This window comes from Dendrobates tinctorius, unplaced genomic scaffold (assembly GCF_039654945.1).
Source record: "Dendrobates tinctorius isolate UK_male_01 unplaced genomic scaffold, ASM3965494v1 ptg000309l, whole genome shotgun sequence".
Lineage (NCBI taxonomy): Eukaryota > Metazoa > Chordata > Amphibia > Anura > Dendrobatidae > Dendrobates > Dendrobates tinctorius.
In genome coordinates this window covers 1,849,232-1,868,082 of record NW_027361976.1, presented here as the reverse complement: position 1 = coordinate 1,868,082, position 18,851 = coordinate 1,849,232, and the positions used below count along the sequence as shown (strand labels likewise).

The following is an 18,851-nucleotide window of genomic DNA, read 5'->3' as shown; positions in this document are numbered from 1 at the left end:
CACCGTTGCTGCTGAACTTCCCTGCATTTCTATCCTGGCGCGTCAGCTTCTTCCTGTGCTGAGCGGTCACGTGGTACTGCTCATTTAAGGTCATGAATATGGACGCCACGCCTATGGGAGAGGAGTGGCGTCCATATTCATGACCTTAAATGAGCGGTACCACGTGACCGCTCAGCGCTGGATGAAGCCGCTGCGCCGACAGGGATGCAGCAACTGCAAGTGAGTATCCATGTGTTCTGGAAGCTGGCGGTTGCAGCTGTCACTACAGTGCTACAGCCGCCGACTCCCCTTGTCTCCAGCTCTGCAACGGCCCTGCTCTGAGAACTGCAACGGCCCGGTCCTGGACAGCGGACCAGTGGTCTATGGCATGGTTGGCCCATACGCCTGAATCCTGTTTTTCATGTGGATTTGGACATAAGCCCCAAAGTGACCAGCCAACAGGTGCCAAAACGCAGTGTGAAAGTGCCCTTAGTCAAGGAAAAAAATTTGTTTTTACCCCTATTGCAAGTGGCAAAAGTAATCAGTGCAAATACCATCAGCCAACTAGGTGTCTGCATTTGGGATTCCTGTGTCTTTCCATTAATCTACACTTTTTTTTATATATATATATATATATATATATATATATATATATATATATAATTAGATTGGTACATCGCTGTATGATGAAGAAGGGTCAAAAATTGTGAAAGACTTAATGGCAAAAGCTGAGAAGAATGGTGTCCGGATCACTCTACCTGTGGACTTCACCACTGCTGACAAGTTTGATGAAAATGCCAACACCGGGCAGGCCAGCGTCTCCACTGGAATCCCAGCAGGATGGATGGTGAGTGCTACATTTGAGTGCAGGACCATGCCTAATTTATCCTTGATGGCCACACCCTTCTTGTATCTACATACATATTCTTTTTAGTCTCCCTAGGAGACCTCATTATTGCAGATATAGTGTAAACCTGTTCGTTTTTTTTTTTTTTTTTTTTCCAAGCTCCGCATATAGGTGGGCTTCAGATAAACGCCACACTGGAAGCGACGGGGGGGGGTGTGAGAGCAGGACCCTGGCTGCCATGGTAGTCCATCGGCGCCCCGTGATCGAATCACAGGTTGCTGATAGAAGACATTAAGCAGTCGCAAGTGCACACTTTCCATTTAAATGCCAATGTTGGAGAATGACAGCAGCTCCGCTATGGCTGTTGGCCAGATTATTTATTCCATAGCGCTTAACATCAGGGCAGTGGAGTCTGAGTCGGTGCTTATTTTGGTGGAGTCGGTATAAAATGGACCGACTCCTAAAATATGAAGCCACACAAGAGAAAAGTGTGTGCACCAAAATACAGGGATTACCACCAAGCCAAATATTCAGGTTTAACAAACTTCTTTATTACAATGAATGAGCAACACAAACACACACTTGTTTAAAAGCAGTTAAAGTCTGGAAAAGAACAGACATGGATCAATAGACAAAAAATGGGTCATGATGTTAAACAATAAAGAGTCAAATACTTAGAGCCCCACAGTAACTCCACAATCGGTGTGCTGTAAACCATTACAAATGATTGCTGGCTAATATTGCCTAAAGCCCCCGTCACACATAGCGAGATCGCTGCTGAGCCACAAGTTTTGTGACGCAACAGCGATCTCGCCAGCGAGATCGCTGTGTGTGACAGGTATCAGCGACTGGCCCCCCTGCCGGGTATCGCTGATGGCTGTAGAAACCTTTGGACATTTTTGGGGTCGCTGGCCAGCACACATTGCTGCGGGAGACCAGCGAGCAGGAGCTGGTAACTAGGGTAAACACAGGGTTTCTAAGGGGCGCGCAGCGCCTAGAAACCCGATGTGTACCTTAGTTACCAGCGCGCTGATGCAGGGAGCTGGTAACCAAGGTACACATCGGGTTTCTAAGTGATGCACGCCCCTTAGAAACCCGATGTGTACCTTAGTTACCAGCTCCCTGCATCAGTGTTTTGAAGCAGCTTCAACAAGATCTATTTCTACAGTATAATTTTGCTGTTCTGTTGTAATGTTTGTTCCTCAGTTACATGAACAGCACTGTGGCCTTCCATCTAAAACATACTGAATCCTAAATTTTCTTCTATCTGTTGTTCATTACTCTCATTCATCAGTTTAATTGTACTTATCATGTTTGAAGCATATATATCGCTGGCGAGATCGCTGTGTGTGACGGGGCCTTAACCCTAAATGAAGGTCAATGGACACAGGTGGCTGAATTGAAGGAATTGATTAATCACCCATTTACCGTGACTAAAAATAGAATTGGACTTACCGGTAATTCGGTTTCTAGAAACCTTCCATGACAGCATAGGAGGAGGTCGTCTCCACACCCTAATGGGGGACAGGAAGCACGAGAGGTTAAAAGGTCCCTCCCACCTCCCTCTCACCAGTGACTTTTAACTGATTACCATAGCACCGGTTACCTTAAGATTCTCAGAATTTTGTCCAAGAATACAGGGAGGGAAATAGTGGTGTCGTGGAAGGTTTCTAGAAACCGAATTACCGGTAAGTCTAATTCTATTTTCTCTAGCAACCTTCCACGACAGCATAGGAGGCATAACAACCTATACTGAACTGGGGGGGGGAACAACGGCCTGAAGAACTTTTCGGCCAAAGACTAGATCCCTGTTGGATACGAGGTCTAATCTATAGTGTTTAGTAAAGGTATGTAAGGAGGACCAAGTTGCTGCCTTACAAATCTGCTCTGAAGATGCGCCTGCCCTTTCAGCCCATGAGGTAGATCGTGTTGAATGCGCCTTGATCCCTACAGGGGGAGTGATATTTTGTGCCAGGTAAGCTTCAGAGATAGCCCTTCTAATCCAATTGGCAATGGTGTTCTTTGCCACCTTTTTCCCTCTGTTTGGACCAGAGGTACGGATAAATAAGTTGTGGTCGATTCTATAGGGTTTGGTATGCTCCAGGTAGTGGAGAATTATACGTCTTACATCCAGCGTGTGAAACGCCTCCTCTTTGGTGTTTGCTGGGTTCTGGCAGAATGAAGGAAGAACTATATTTTGAGATCTATGGAAGCCAGACACAACCTTCGGTAAAAAAGATGGATCAAGAGAGAACTATGGAATCGTCTCTAATGGATAGGTAAGGTTCCCTAACCGAAAGAGCTTGGAGTTCTCCTACTCGCCTTGCTGAGGTTATGGCTATAAGGAAGGCTGCTTTACAGGAAAGGAGCTGAAGAGTGCAGGATGACAGGGGCTTGAATGGTGATTGGGTGAGTCCTGTAAGTACCACATTCAAGTCCCATGTTTGAACAGCAATTATTTTCTTTGGATGTAGCCTAGTGGCTGTTATGAATCTTCTTATCCACCTGTGGTTGGCCAAGTCACAGTCAAACATAGAACTTAATGCTAACACCTGTACTTTCAGTGTGCTAGGTTTTAGACCTAGCTCTAGCCCCCTCTGTAAGAAATCCAGGATACGGGAAATGTTGGGGTTCTCTGGGTCAGGTAAATCTGGCAGACACCATGAAGAGAACTTCTTCCATATTTTATGTATAGCGATGGTGACCGGTTTCCAAGATTTCTGGAGGGTTCTTATTACCGCCTCTAATGGCCCCCTGGCCCTTAAGACCTGGGTCTCAGTAACCAGGCCGCTAATTTCATTCCCCGGAGGATTGGGTGATGTAGAAGGCCCTGCAAGAGAAGGTCGTCTTCTTTGGGTAGGACGAATGGTCCGTCTACCCGTAGGTCTGTGATTAGCGAGTACCAGCTCCTCTTTGGCCATAGCGGAGCTACTAGAATGGTTGGGGTTTGATCTTCCCGAATCTTCCTCAGGGTAGCGGCAAGGATTGGAATTGGCGGGAAGGCATATGCTAGATGGAACTTCCACCTGTGGGTAAAGGTATCCACTCCCAAGGACCTGTCCCTGGGGTTCAGGGAGAAGCAGTTTCCTACTTAAGCATTCTCTCCCGAGGCGAATAGATCCACCTCCGGGAGGCCCCACCTGTCGACTAGTTTTTGAAAGATTCTCTTGTTCAGGGTCCACTCGCCAGGCTGGATGTGTTTTCTGCTCAGGAAATCTGCCTGGAGATTGGCGGTACCTTTTAGGTAGATTGCCTTCAGGGAATGGAGGTGTCTTTCGGCCCAAGCAAATATTCGGCCTGAAAGGCGCTCAAAGTCTTTGGATCTTGTGCCCCCCTGGTGCCTGAGATGGGCCACTGTTACATTAGCCGAGTAGACTCTGATATGCTGGCTCTGAACCAGGTGTTTTGCTGCCAGTAGAGCTTCCTCCACTGCTTTCAGTTCCCCGAAGTTTGAGGATCTTGCGGTCATTTTCTGGCTCCATAACCCTTGGAATGGGTGTCGAGATACTACAGCTCCCCAGCCTTTTTTGCTGGCATCTGTTACCGTGACTAAGGGGGTCTGAGACCAGCTGATTCCCTTGCGTAGGTTTTCGTGGTCCATCCACCATGCTAGCGAAGGCTCTTGCTATTCCTGGAGTCTGAACCTTTTTGTTCAAGCAGGTGTGATTCCTGTTCCATTTCCCTAGGATATGGGACTGGAGTGTTCTGGAGTGGGCCTGTGCCCACGGCACCGACTGGATGCAGGAGGTCATCGACCCTAGTATGGACATGGCTGACCTCGGGGTCGGGAACCACTGTTATCTGAACTTTGAGATCCTCGATATGGATCTCTGATGTTCCTCGGGGAGGAAGGACATGTGATTCTTTGAATCTAGCAGGATCCCTAAGAACTTTACCTCCTGTGAGGGTTGGATTTGTGTGTGGTGTGTGTTTTTTTTTTTTTTTTTTTTTTTTTTTTCACTCGGGATCCATCCTAATGACTGGAGAATATCCAGAGTCTGAGTCACCTGGAATTCCAGGGTCTGGTAGGAGGCTCCTATTAACAGTAAGTCGTCGAGGTAGGGTACAATACATATGCCCTGGCTTCTGATGTGGGACACAGCCTCCATCATGACCCTGGAGAATACTCGAGGGGCAGAAGATATTCCAAAGGGAAGCACGTTGTACTGAAAGTGTCTTACTTCTGAACCTTGATGGATTGCAAATCTCAGATACTTCCTGTGGGAAGGATGGGGATGTGGAAATAAGCGTCCTTCAGATCTACAGTTGCCATAAAGTAAGACGGCCCCATCAGGGGAATGGCGGTCTTTACCGACTCCATCTTGAATTTGTGGTATGCAATTTGTCGGTTGAGGCCTTTCAGGTTTATTATTCTTGCCTCCCCTGTGGGCTTCTTTATTAGGAACAATCTGGAATAATGTCCCCTTCCTTGTTCCTCCACAGGGACATGAGAGATGGCATTTGACTGTAGGAGCTGCTGAATGCCGGAATTTAGAGCTGGAGTCTCCCAAGATGGTAGGGAGGTAACTGTTATACCCCGCGGGGGAGAGGATTCGAGTTCTAGTGGTAGGCCCTCTCTGATCACACTGAGGACCCAGGGGCTGTTGGAAATCAACTGCCAAGCAAGAAAGGAACCTCGAAAGCCCCCCCCCCCCCCCCCCCACCAGGATCGAGTCATTGCTTTTCTTGGGGCTGCTGCTGCTTGGGAACCAGGATGTTTCTGGCCCTCCCTTTAGCGTAGCTCCATCTTCCTGTCTTTCCCTTCCCTCGTGGCTGGGATGACTGACTCTGGGGGGCTCAAAAAAGACGTTTTCTTGTGGTTCTGTGCTCTGGAAGCACTTTCTTTTTGTCCGTGGCTTTTTCCAGAACCGTCTTTTTACCACTCTTGCCACCTGGACGTCGACCTTCGGGATGTCTCATTTAAACTCCTCTCCCTCCAGGGGAAATCTGTCAGAGTTCTGAAGGGGCTGAGTAGCGTTTTTCTGGGTACTCCCATTCCTTGGAGATCATATCTGCTATGCTTTTATGAATTGGAAAGCCTGCTTGTTTGGGTCCTTCATATCCCCGAAACATGCGATCCTGTGCTGTCTGCGTGACAGGTTCCTCTTCTAGGCCCATAGTGGCACGTACTGCGCTGATCAACTCCTCCACATATTCCGTGGAAAGGAGGTACTTTCTAGCGTCGAGGTTCCCGGTTGCTCCCAATTTTCAGAGCCTGAATTATATGATCTATCTGATTCGGACTCTGAATCCTCCACTCGAATCCTCCGTTTCTTTGAAGGTGGTGAGCCCATACTCGGCAGGGGTGGAGTTGGAGGGGGGGGGGGGACAGGGTGGTTAAAGAGGTCTGAACCTGATGAGTGACCAAGCTGCGGATCTCGTCGATTAATGACGGGTGTTCAGCCCTGACCACCTTATCCGTGCATGCCTGACATAGCTTTTTCTCCCAATTTCTCATACTGCATTTGGCCGATTTGCTGGAGGTATTGGTGCTTTTATGGGCGGACTTTTCTCCCTATAAAAGAGGGGGAGAAGTATTTTTGAGGATCTCTATCCCGAATCGCACCACTAGGACCCACCCCAGGTACACTTACTGTGGCCGGGGCAGCGCTGGGCTCTGCAGACGCAGGGCAGGAAGAACCGTCCATGACATCAGGGGATTACCTTACCTGTCGGTGTCTTCCGGTGGGTTAATAACAGGTTAACTCCGCCCTCAGTGCAATCAGCAGGATGGGGACCTCCATGACAGCGTGACCTCCACATACCCGCGCGTGACGTCCCTTCCGGGAGCCGCACAGCACGCAGGGGAGGAGGAGAGACCGGAGAGCTGCGGGAGGCCTCCGGCCAGGGATCACTGGCCCGCTTTACTCCCCATAGGGGAGCACGGGAGGGCCAGGAGCGTTCCCGGATTCATCAGAAGGCAGGAGCAGAACGGAGGAGGGGAGGCAGCGCCACCGACCACCACTGCCCGGCTTTGAATTTCCAGGTATGCTGTAGCAGCCGGCCACACAGCACACCAGACCTCTCCATGCCCCATGGGGGACAGGAAAGACACTGGTGAGAGGGAGGTGGGAGGGACCATTTATCCTCTCGTGCTTCCTGTCCCCCATTAGGGTGTGGAGACTACCTCCTCCTATGCTGTCGTGGTAGGTTGCTAGAGAAAAATTACAAGCTGAGGATTTAACTCCTGGCATTTTCATAAGGGAGTGCAAGAACTTGCTATTTTGCCTAACCCAAAGAGGCGGTTTAATCGCAGATTGCATTTCTGCTTCAATGAAATGGGGAGAGCCACAGCTATTGGAAAATAAAAATTTTCTGGCAGCTGTTTATGTGGACCCTAGTCATCGTATACTGCTTGATGATCAACAGCTTACTAAAGAAAAAGAAGCTCTGACTGAGGTAGCAGTTAGGATGAGTGGCCTTCAGCAGGACTGCCAGGCGCAAGAGGACCTGGGTCCTGACAGTGCTACTGCTGCCATATCTTCATCATCAGATGAGGAGTTTGACTTTGACAAGTATTTGGATGACATGGAGCAGGCAAAGCATTGCTGCAAGGAAAAAGATTTCACTCCGTCTCCTATAGCAAACAGAATGACTATATTTCAGCAAAATGTCTCACTTGATCTCAAAGAAATAGAAAAATTCAACCGTTCATCAAAACTGACTGTGCATGAGGCAATTGCTTTATACCTGGAAATTGTTAGAGATGTTGCCCATGTGGTTACAGCTTTGCCTCCAACCCAAGTGTCATGGTATGCCTAGGTTACTTTAGGCAAAAACCCCGGGACCCCTGCGATGTCCCTCAGACTAGGGGAACCCTGTCTGTCCCTCTACCCAGGGTTTACACTGAAGGTGTGCCTGCCTGAGCCTCCACCCTGTCCCTGTCTCCTGTCCAGCCCTAAGCTGAACCCACCTCCCTCCACCCAGTGAGGGGACCAGACACCAGACCCCACAAATACGTATGGACAGGGGTAAAAGAAACACCACACAGTTAATACACAAGGGAATACAATAACGTGCAAGGGCAACCAAATATATATAAAACAGATTGGAGAAAGAACCACTGAGGGATATACTGCACCAGATATCAGACGCTCCAACACCACCACTGCTGACCGGTATTGCTAGCACTAGGCTAAAGCTATAGTCGGCGACGCCCATACTCAGGACGAACTATTTAAAGACCAAGGGCGTGGCCCAGCCCTCAGCCAGCATGACAACCTGGTTAACCCTATCCCGACTGGAACAGAATACCCAACAGGGTATTACCGCTGTCTGCCGGACACCCTGGTGTGAACAGTGTCCGACATGACAGTACCCCGCCTTCTACGAGGGACCTCCGGAACCTCACCATGTCGAGGACCTGGCTTTTCCGGATGGCGATGATGGAACATAGTAACCAGTCGATCAGCATGAATGTCAGAGGCCGGCACCCATGTCCTCTCCTCAGGACCATAGCCACGCCAGTGGACCAGGTACTGTAGAGTGCGACGAACAACCCTAGAGTCCACCACTTTTGACACCTCAAATTCCAACGCGCCATCCACCAAGACGGGAGGTGGTGGCCCGGGGGAACCATCCACCAAACCCACGACCTTCTTTAGCAATGCTTTGTGAAATACATTATGAATCTTATACACAGCCGGCAACTCCAAACGAAATGCCACGGGGTTGATCACTGCGGAGATTCTAAATGGGCCAATGAACCTGGGACCCAACTTAAGTGACGGTATCTTGAGCTTAATGTTCCTAGTAGATAACCACACCCAATCACCCACACACAGGTCCGGACCTGGCACACGTCTGCAGTCAGCCACCCTTTTGTACCTGGAACCCACCTTCAACAAGCGCTGCTTGACTCTCCTCCAAACAGACGACAATTGAGCTCCCAACTGGTCCTCCTCAGGGACGCCAACTGAGCACCCCTGACGCAAGGTGCAAAATTGAGGATGTTGACCATACACACAAAAAAAGGAGATTCCCCAGACGATTCCTGGCAATGGTTGTTTATTGTGAATTCTGCTAGAGGAAGAAACGCTGACCACTCTTCCTGATTGTCGGAAATAAAGCAGCGCAAGTATTGCTCCAGGTTTTGGTTCATCCGCTCAGTCTGTCCATTCGACTGAGGGTGGAAAGCCGATGAATGAGAATTTGATTCCAAGGCGAGAACAAAAAGCTCTCCAAAACTTTGCCACAAACTGCGTACCTCGATCAGACACCATGTCAGACGGGACACCATGAAGTCTGACCACCTCGCGAATAAATATCTGAGCAAGAGTCTTAGCATTGGGCAGAGACTGTAAAGCAACGAAATGTGACATTTTGGAGAACCTATCAACAATTACCAAAATGACCGAGTTCCCTGCCGAGGCGGGCAAGTCAGTAATAAAATCCATGGAAATCTCAGTCCATGGCTTACTGGGCACCCCGAGAGGCTGCAAGCTACCAGCGGGACGGGAACGAGGAGTCTTGGCCCGTGCGCACGTGGTACAGGCAGCCACATATGAGGCCACATCCTGCCGGATTTTAGGCCACCAAAAACGACGCGACACCAGTTCCAGAGTGCTCTTAACCCCTGGATGACCTGCCAGTACCGTGTCGTGATGTTCGCCCAACACTCTAGAGCGTAGATGTAGCGGCACAAAAGATTTATTAGCAGGCAACCCCGGCGGTACCACCTCCTGAGCCTCCGCAATCTCTGCCTCAATCTCTGTCATGATGGCAGATACCACCACACCCTTTTGGAGAATAGGCACCGGCTCTTCACATGACTCTCCACCAGGAAAACGCCTGGATAAAGCGTCTGCCTTAAAATTCTTCGACCCAGGTCGATAGGTTACAATGAAGTTGAACCGGGTGAAGAATAATGCCCAGCGAGCCTGTCTGGAGGACAGGCGCTTAGCAGATTCTAAATAAAGCAAATTCTTATGGTCGGTTATCACAGTAATCTGATGAACAGCCCCCTCCAAGAAGTGTCGCCACTCCTCAAATGCCAATTTGATGGCCAATAGTTCCCTGTTGCCAATATCATAATTACGCTCCGCAGGCGACAGCTTCTTGGAGAAGAAGGCACACGGATGCAACTTGGCCCAAGAAGGGCCCTGAGACAGTACAGCCCCCACTCCAACCTCCGACGCATCCACCTCCACGACAAACGGTAAGGAGACATCGGGCTGCACCAGAGTGGGCGCTGAGGCAAAACTATTCTTGAGGAATTCAAACGCCTGTACCGCAGGCTCAGACCAGTCAGAAAAGTCGGTACCCTTCTTAGTCATGTCAGTCAGTGGTTTGGCAATCCTAGAGAAGTTCTTAATAAATTTCCTATAGTAATTGGAGAAGCCAAGAAATCGCTGAAGCGCCTTAAGATTATCAGGCCGATCCCAATGTAGTACCGCCTGCACCTTTGCGGTGTCCATCTTAAAACCTGAGGCGGAGATTATATAACCCAAGAACGGTAGCTCCTGTATGAAAAACACACATTTTTCAAGCTTGACATAGAGCCTGTTCTCTCTGAGCAACTGCAGAACCTGTCTAACATGCTCTGTGTATCATGGTCGCGAGAGAAAATGAGGATGTCGTCAAGATAAATTATAACGAACCTCCCCAACAACTGAGAGAAGACATCATTAATGAAGTGTTGAAAGACCGCCGGTGACATAGTCAACCCAAACGGCATTACCAAACTCTCAAAGTGACCCTCAGGGGTATTGAACGCTGTCTTCCACTCATCCCCCTGATGGACTCTTATAAGATTGTACGCCCCCCTGAGGTCCAGTTTGGAGAACCACCTGGCACCAACCACTTGGTTGAATAAATCGGGTATAAGTGGCATAGGGTAAGGATCACGGACCGTAATCTGGTTGAGTTCTCTGAAATCCAGACACGGGCGTAAACCGCCATCCTTCTTTTTAACAAAGAAGAAGCCAGCAGCCAGAGGAGTAGAGGAAGGTCTAATATGACCCTTGCTCAGGCTATCCGCAATGTATTCCTTGATGGCTAGCCTCTCGGGACCTGAGATATTAAACATTCTAGCTTTAGGTAACTTGGCCCCTGGTTTCAACCTAATAGCACAGTCATAGGGGCGATGCGGTGGTAGTTCCGAACAACCCTTCTCAGAAAATACATCTGCATAATCCAGCAACGGCTCCGGGATACTGGGGGTCAAAGCGGAAATACATGTAGCCAGGCACCTCTCCTGACACTCCCTGCTCCACTGAATTATGTCCTGGGTCTTCCAATCAATAACAGGATTATGCATTGACAACCATGGAAAGCCCAGAACCATCTGAGCCGGTAAGTTACTAAGCACCTTACAAGTTACCCGCTCTGAGTGTAATACTCCGATGTGGAGTTGTATATCCAACACACACTCTGTGATCTCCCCTTGAGACAACGGGGAAGCATTGATGGTAACCACCCGGATGGGGTTCGGCAATTTCTCCACCGGAAATCCCGCTGTATGTGCGAACCTCTCATCAATGAGATTGGCAGCTAAGCCACTATCAATAAATACTGTAATAGAGAGCATTTGCCCCCCAAGTACCACCCTAGCAGGGAGCATACACTGGGAAACCATGACGGAGGATACACAAAGGCTCAGACTAGACTCCTCCAAACCCTCTGAGCCTATCAGTTTTCCGCCGGCGCGCCCTTCTTAGGTACCAGGGGGCAAGCGTTAATAAAATGTCCTCCTTTGCCACAAAAAAAACAGAGCCCCTGCCTTCTGTGCCAAGGACGTTTAGGCTTGTTACTCGGTGACTGTGCTATACCAGCGATCTGCATGGGTTCCACGGATTCACCCGCGGCAACCTCACCGACCACTCCCCCACCTCCCGGAGGCAACGAAACCAGCGCCCCTTGACGGAGACGTCGGTCTATGCGTACTACAAGTGCCATCGCAGCCTCCAGAGAGGCTGGAGTCTCGTACATTAGGAGAGTCTGTTTAACCCTTCCAGAAACCCCATGCAAAAATTGACTTCTAAGCGCAGGGTCATTCCATTGCGTGTCCACCGCCCAGCGCCGGAATTCCGTGCAGTAATCCTCAGCTGGTCGATCACCCTGTAGCAGTGAGCGTATCTTAGACTCTGCTAATCTATGCGGATCGTCATAGATCAAACCCAGAGCAGAGAAAAAAAAAAATCTACAGATTCAAATGCCGGTGAGTCTGAAGGGAGTGAAAAGGCCCAAGCCTGTGGATCACCACTCAGCAAAGAAATCACCAAGCCCACGCGTTGAGCCTCATTACCTGAGGAATGTGGACGCATACGGAAATACAATTTGCATGATTCACGAAACACCGTGAACTTACCACGATCACCAGCAAATCGTTCAGGAAGGGGAAACTTGGGCTCAGCTGCCCTGGCTGCAGCCTCAGCAGGTACTGCGGGAGCTGACAGGCCGTGTTGCTGGACCGCCCCCCTGAGTTCAGTGACCTGTATGGATAGAGCCTCCAGCTGCTTGGTTAGGGAAAGTATAGGATCCATAGTAAGTAACCCCTATATTCCCTATCTATACTTTTTTTTTTTTTTTCTTCACTTTATTATTTGGGCCGACTATAATGTCATGGTATGCCTAGGTTACTTTAGGCAAAAACCCCGGGACCCCTGCGATGTCCCACAGACTAGGGGAACCCTGTCTGTCCCTCTACCCAGGGTTTACACTGAAGGTGTGCCTGCCTGAGCCTCCACCCTGTCCCTGTCTCCTGTCCAGCCCTAAGCTGAACCCACCACCCTCCACCCAGTGAGGGGACCAGACACCAGACCCCACAAATACGTATGGACAGGGGTAAAAGAAACACCACAGTGTTAATACACAAGGGAATACAATAATGTGCAAGGGCAACCAAATATATATAAAACAGATTGGAGAAAGAACCACTGAGGGATATACTGCACCAGATATCAGACGCTCCAACACCACCACTGCTGACCGGTATTGCTAGCACTAGGCTAAAGCTATAGTCGGCGACGCCCATACTCAGGACGAACTATTTAAAGACCAAGGGCGTGGCCCAGCCCTCAGCCAGCATGACAACCTGGTTAACCCTATCCCGACTGGAACAGAATACCCAACAGGGTATTACCGCTGTCTGCCGGACACCCTGGTGTGAACAGTGTCCGACATGACACCAAGTTAGTGTAGAGAGGTTGTTCTCTAGCCTTAAAATTATTAGGTCAGATTTGAGGTCATCTATGAAGGAGGGTCTGATGGAGGCAATTCTATTTCCTACAACAAATTCATAGACTGCACAAATGTTATTTAGTATGTTTTTGTTGAAAACTCTTTTTTTGCCACTTAGTTTATTACAGAGAGTGTGTGTGTGTGTGTGTATATATGTATATGTGTATATATATATATATATATATATATATATATATATATATATATATATATATATATATATATATATTTACAATTTATTAGTGTTGTATTCCAATAAATAGAACATAATATATATCTTGATTATTGTATCATAAAAATGATTAAATGTCTGTCCACATTGTACTACAATAAATTTTTCACTTAAATATAAGCAATATATGTGGGAGTCGTGGAGTCTGAGTCGGTGTAAGGGAAATTGAGGAGTCGGGAGTCGCAGGATTGGCTTACCGACTCCACAGCCCTGCTTAACATGTGAGGGGTATACATAATAAAAACAAATACAGTATTCTTAAACAATACACGTCACAACTGTTACAGGAGGAGAGAGGACCCTGCCTGCGAGGGCTCTCAATCTACAAGGGATGGGTGAGGATACAGTAGGCGATGCTTGAGTATCTACTGTGTGGAGAGAGATCAGCTTCTGATCCCTCTCCATGCAACTACCCCGCAATTACTATGTGCTGTATATACTCGAGTATAAGCCGAGGCCCCTAATTTTGCCACGGAAAACTGGGTAAGCTTATTGACTCAAGTATAAGCCGGCTATGTATGGCTCCCTTGTCCCTGGCCTGGTATGCATGGCTCCCCTATCCTTGTACGAATGTTTCCTATTAAAAAAAAAAAACCCTACTTGCCTTCCACGTGACCTCGCAGCAGCTCTTCCTGTGCCGAGCGATCATGTGGCCCGCTCATTAAGGTAATGAATATTCCCTCCACGCCTATGGGACTGGAGAGGTGTGCATATTCATTACCTTAATGAGCGGGGCCATGTGATCGCTTGGCACAGGAAGAGCTTCCAGCGCCGGGACCAGCGAGATGCTGTGAGGGCGCCAGGACCAACGAGATGCTGCGAGGGCACGCAGGAGGGTGAGTAGGAGGTCTTCTGGAAGCCGGCAGCTGCGGGTGTCACTGTGAGCGCTGTAAGAGAAATTAATATTCATTTCTCTTTAGCAGCAGCTCAGTCTTTAGCCACAGCCGCCAGCTCCTGCCTCTGTCTCCCGCTGCTCCCCCTCCCCCACGGCTTTCTGGGACAATTGACTCGTGTATAAGCTTGAGGGGGGTGTTATCAGCACACAAAAATGTGCTGAAAAACTCAGCTTATACATGAGTATGTACGGTATGTGTTTTTGCATTAAGGGCTAATGAAGGAGGACAAAAGTCTAATGGCTTATGCCTCTGGCAGGCCTAGCAGGGTTTGATCTATAGCAGGCCATTGTTAGGCCTCTAATTGCCAGAGCAGCCATTGGCATCCTGCAATCGCGCTATGGGGAGCCGATGTCTTGATAGAGGGAGAGATTTCCCGTTGTCCCATTCTTTACATGCAATAGTCGCTATTGTAAACCCTGCACTTGCACATGGGGAAACGTCGCAATATGAGGTTGTGACCTGAACACTGGCATGGGATCAGGATGCAGCAATCGTGTTTGTGCAGGGTCCATGTAATGAGACGCTGCCTCTGAGGTTTTCTCTCCTAGAAGGAATGAGTCTATGGGAGAACACTGCCTTAATGTGGCACACTATGAAATGTATGGAGTGAAGAAGAGTGTGCTTGCCTCTTTACCTCCTGCTGTGTATATTATGGGCCCCAGCAGACTACTGGTGACACATTACAGATGTTTAGCACTACTTGTACAGTAACCCCTAATATTAGCGCACTGTTTAGCAGTGTAGTTATTTTTGGTGACTGTCATGTAGTGCAATGATTTTGTAAATTCTCTCGCTGTACAGGGTCTTGACTGTGGTCCAGAAAGTATGAAGCAATTTGTGGAAGCTGTGGGAAGAGCCAAGCAGATTGTATGGAATGGCCCCGTCGGTGTGTTTGAGTGGGAAAAGTTTGCTAAAGGAACTAAAGCCGTTATGGACAAAGTGGTGGAAGTCACAGGAAAGGGCTGTATAACCATCATTGGTGAGTTGTCTGTTATAGGGTTTCCCTTTAAATTGATTTTATTTTTATCATTAAATGTTTTTATTTAAAGCTACAATAGGGATGGTCTGTCCTTGTGCAAGGTGAATAGGGCATAGTGTGACAACCAGCCAATCGGTGGGAGTGCCAAGAGAGACGCCCACCAATCTAATATCGGTCCCCTTTCCAAAGGATTGACAATCAATAATTGAACATTTTGAGAAACACTTAAAGGGGTTCTGTGAGCGAAATGTAATAACATACATTTAAATATTAAGTTTTCTAAATGCCTTTATTTAGCAAAAAATTTATGCTTATGTCTAGTACATTTCGTCCAGATTTTAAAAATGGCACCCGCCACCTATTTCAGTGTGGAAATTGTTTTAGATTTCAGAGGGCACACAGTAAGGGGTTATGTGAAGTGACGTCTGTCTCCAGCAGACATTCGTCAGACTGGAGTCCTGTCGGGCATCGTGATCTTGTATTCCTTGGTTCTGTCAACCTGACAGGACCACTAAGGGACAAGGAAAAACGCCATATTTCTTTTAAATATTCATCTCCGTCAGCCTGACAAGGGCAGGGATGATGAGAGACAGCCCTGAGGAGACTGAACAAACAATTGCAAACGGTCAGGCATTTCTGTCCTAAAGTCTGACAATTCAAGGTGGCTGTGTTAATAAAAAAAAAAAATAAATAAATTTATTCCTGATATGTATAACTACATTACGTATAGTATAACACATTTTTAGGCCGGATAATATCTATTGTGTGTATAGCTTTTATTGTACACATGGGTTTTTTGTTTTTTTTTTTTGTTTTTCTGGTGCACTAGATGTAGCAGACCTTTCTACTACATAAAGGTATTTAGAATTTTTTTTTATCTTTTAATAGATTTAAACTTAATTTATTACATTGCTCGTTGAACCTTTTTAAGCTGTTCCTAATGAATTTAGACTGGGACTACACAAAGCCCTAGCGCCTCACCTCCCCATTCACCTGTGATTTATCTGCGGCACATAGTGACTACTGTGCCGTGATATTGCCGTGCAGCCCCAGCCTTCTTCTGTTGCTTACTGTTTTTCCTCTGCCCACAGGTGGAGGAGACACGGCAACCTGTTGTGCAAAATGGGACACTGAAGACAAAGTGAGCCACGTGAGCACTGGAGGAGGTGCTAGTCTGGAGCTGCTTGAAGGTAAGGCAATGAGCAGTCTCCTCATGTGTTCATGCCTCCTATGAGGGGATAAGAATATAATTTGCCAGAGCATAAACGTGATGAGCTGTTCCCGCTGCATTTGGCTCGACCAGGCCTTGTATTGAATCGGCACTAAAGATTAGCAAATTGATTTTTAAAGAATCTAATGCTCATGAAACCATATCTTGCAAGATTGCAAAACTTGTGTAAATCCAAAGTGGCCGCCATCCAGTTTGTTTCTTTATCAGGCTAAAAAGGGTTTGTAAATTTACTATAGATTAAACCTGCTAGTCAATCGCTGCTGCCACTGTTCCCCCCCCCCCCCCCCCCCCCCACTACGTCTTCCCCTACCTTGGAAACTGTCTTCGGTCCAGATCCTTCGACGCTGGTTAGGTCTTGCGGGGTGTATCGAGGCATCATCTGCTCCTGAAGATCTGGACTGAAGAGCAAGTGCAAGACAGAAAAGGGGTGGTCCAAGAGCACATGACTGATCCTTTTTACTTTTTTTTTTTTTTTTTTTTTTTTCTTCTCCCCTTTGTTTGTTAAATACCCCTTTCCCTAAATTTATGAAGTTTTGGGGTCTGGAGAGACCTCAGATTATAAAAAAAATAAAAAAAAAAAAAAAAAAAAAAAAAATAAATTAAAAATATTGATTTGGACTGAATTATATTCAGGTCAATCTGCCCGAAAGTGTTTTTCATGAGTTTCACTAATCTCTAAATGGTGGCATGTAATGCTGTATATTCCCTGTTGGTAAGGTGCGAGCTGACTAGCTTTCTGTTCTTCTCCTTTCAGGTAAAGTCCTCCCTGGTGTGGATGCGCTGAGTAACGTGTAACCATTGAATAAAATGGAATTGGAAACCATCTTGAGTGAGAACGGTTGGGGTCATGTCCTTGGGAATAAAAGTTGGCACCACAAGCACTTTTACCCTAAAATCCTACAGTTCTTGCCCAAACCGTTATCAAGATCTTCACTTGACAGCCTTGGTGCATTGCAGTCTGTGTCAGTAGTGAAAGGGTGCACACTTTCTCTCCCCCGTTACCCAATTTCTGTCTCGTCTGGACAGAACATGTTGCAGTATGTGCTAGGCCCCTTGTGTGCGGTGTACATTACTTTGCTCCTAGATGTATATATATTGCCCTGTAGATGTCTGTGGGGTCCGTGCTATTCATCACATGTTAAATGTATTCACCGTTTACGTAAACTACATGGGTGCCCCCCGTACAATCTTCTCAAAATAAAGACCTACACCTTTCATCCTGGCTAGCTGTCATTTCTATGATGTTGGAAGAGATGCTTATATATCTGAAATATCAATATACACTCATCAACATTTGAAAAAACAAGAAAACAAAGTTATGGAATTATTGAAGTCACAGGATCGATAGAATGAAAATTTTCAATCATTTATAGGTCTCAATGTATTGAGTATGAACACCACGTCCAGAGATCACTGCGCTTACAGCTTTGGCCATTGGCAATGCGGTTATTAAGGAGTATGAGGAAAGTTGTGCCTCAATGGTTGCAGTTGGGCAAATGAAGATCTTCTGCTGGCAGCTCCCTTTGCAGTTGCCAACCGGTGTTCCAGATGTGCTCAATGGGAGACAAGTCTTGAGAAAGCTGCAGACCATGGTAGTGCATTTAGGCCATGCAGGCTGCTCACAGCAGCACGAGCAACATACAGTTGTGCTCAAAAGTTTAAATACCCTGGCAGAATTCTTCCTTTCTTGGCCTTTTTCCAGAGAATATGAACGATCACACCAAATTGTTATCTCCATTCATGGTTAGTGGTTGGGTGAAGCCATTTATTGCCAAACTACAGTGTTTTCACTTTTGAAATCATAATGACAACCCAAAACATCCAAGATGAAAAGTTCACATTACCTTGTGATTTTGGTCTTATATCATGCACAGAAGTTAATACAAGTGGGTTTGAATGGCTACTAAAGGTAACCTCACCTGTGACCTGTTTTCTTGTAATTAGTGTGTGAGTTTCTGGGATCTAGACAGACTCTTGCATCTTTCATCCAGCCACTGATGTTTCTGGAGTGTGAGTCATGGGGAAAGCAAAAGAATTGTCAGTGTATCTACGAGAAAAGGTAGTTGAACTGTATACAACAGGAAAGGGATACAAAGATATCCAAGGAATTAATAATGCCAGTCTGCAGCACTCAAACTGTGAAAAACGAAACCAAGGTCAGGTAGACCAAGAAAAATTTTGTCCACAACTGCCAGGAAAATTGCTAGTGGTGCAAAGAAAAATCCACAAATAACATCAACTGTAATACTGGACTCTCTGAAAACTAGCGGTGTGGCTGTTTCAAGATGCACAATAAGGAGGCACTTAAAGAAAAATGGGCTGCATGGTCAAGTCACCAGAAGAAAGCCATTACTGCACAAATGCCACAATGTATCTCACCTACAGTATGCAAAACGGCACAGAGACAAGCCTCAAAATTTCTGGAACAAGGTAGTTTGGAGTGATGAGACCAAAATTGAACTTTTTGGCCACAGCCATAAATGTTACATTGGGGAAAGAGGTCACAA

The 18,851-nt window shown here is 47.1% G+C and overlaps 1 protein-coding gene across 1 annotated transcript in view; it reads left to right on the top strand.

The window, feature by feature from the left end:
- Positions 1-17,561, top strand: part of LOC141073628 (phosphoglycerate kinase 1) — a 48,350-nt gene extending 30,789 nt beyond the window's left edge. Inside the window, exons 8-11 of the mRNA XM_073560942.1 lie at positions 647-826; positions 14,936-15,113; positions 16,205-16,303; positions 17,099-17,561. Of these exons, the coding sequence (XP_073417043.1) occupies positions 647-826; positions 14,936-15,113; positions 16,205-16,303; positions 17,099-17,139 (498 nt within the window). The 3' untranslated portion in view covers positions 17,140-17,561. The remainder of the gene's footprint in view (positions 1-646; positions 827-14,935; positions 15,114-16,204; positions 16,304-17,098) is intronic.
- Positions 17,562-18,851: the final 1,290 nt, after the last annotated feature.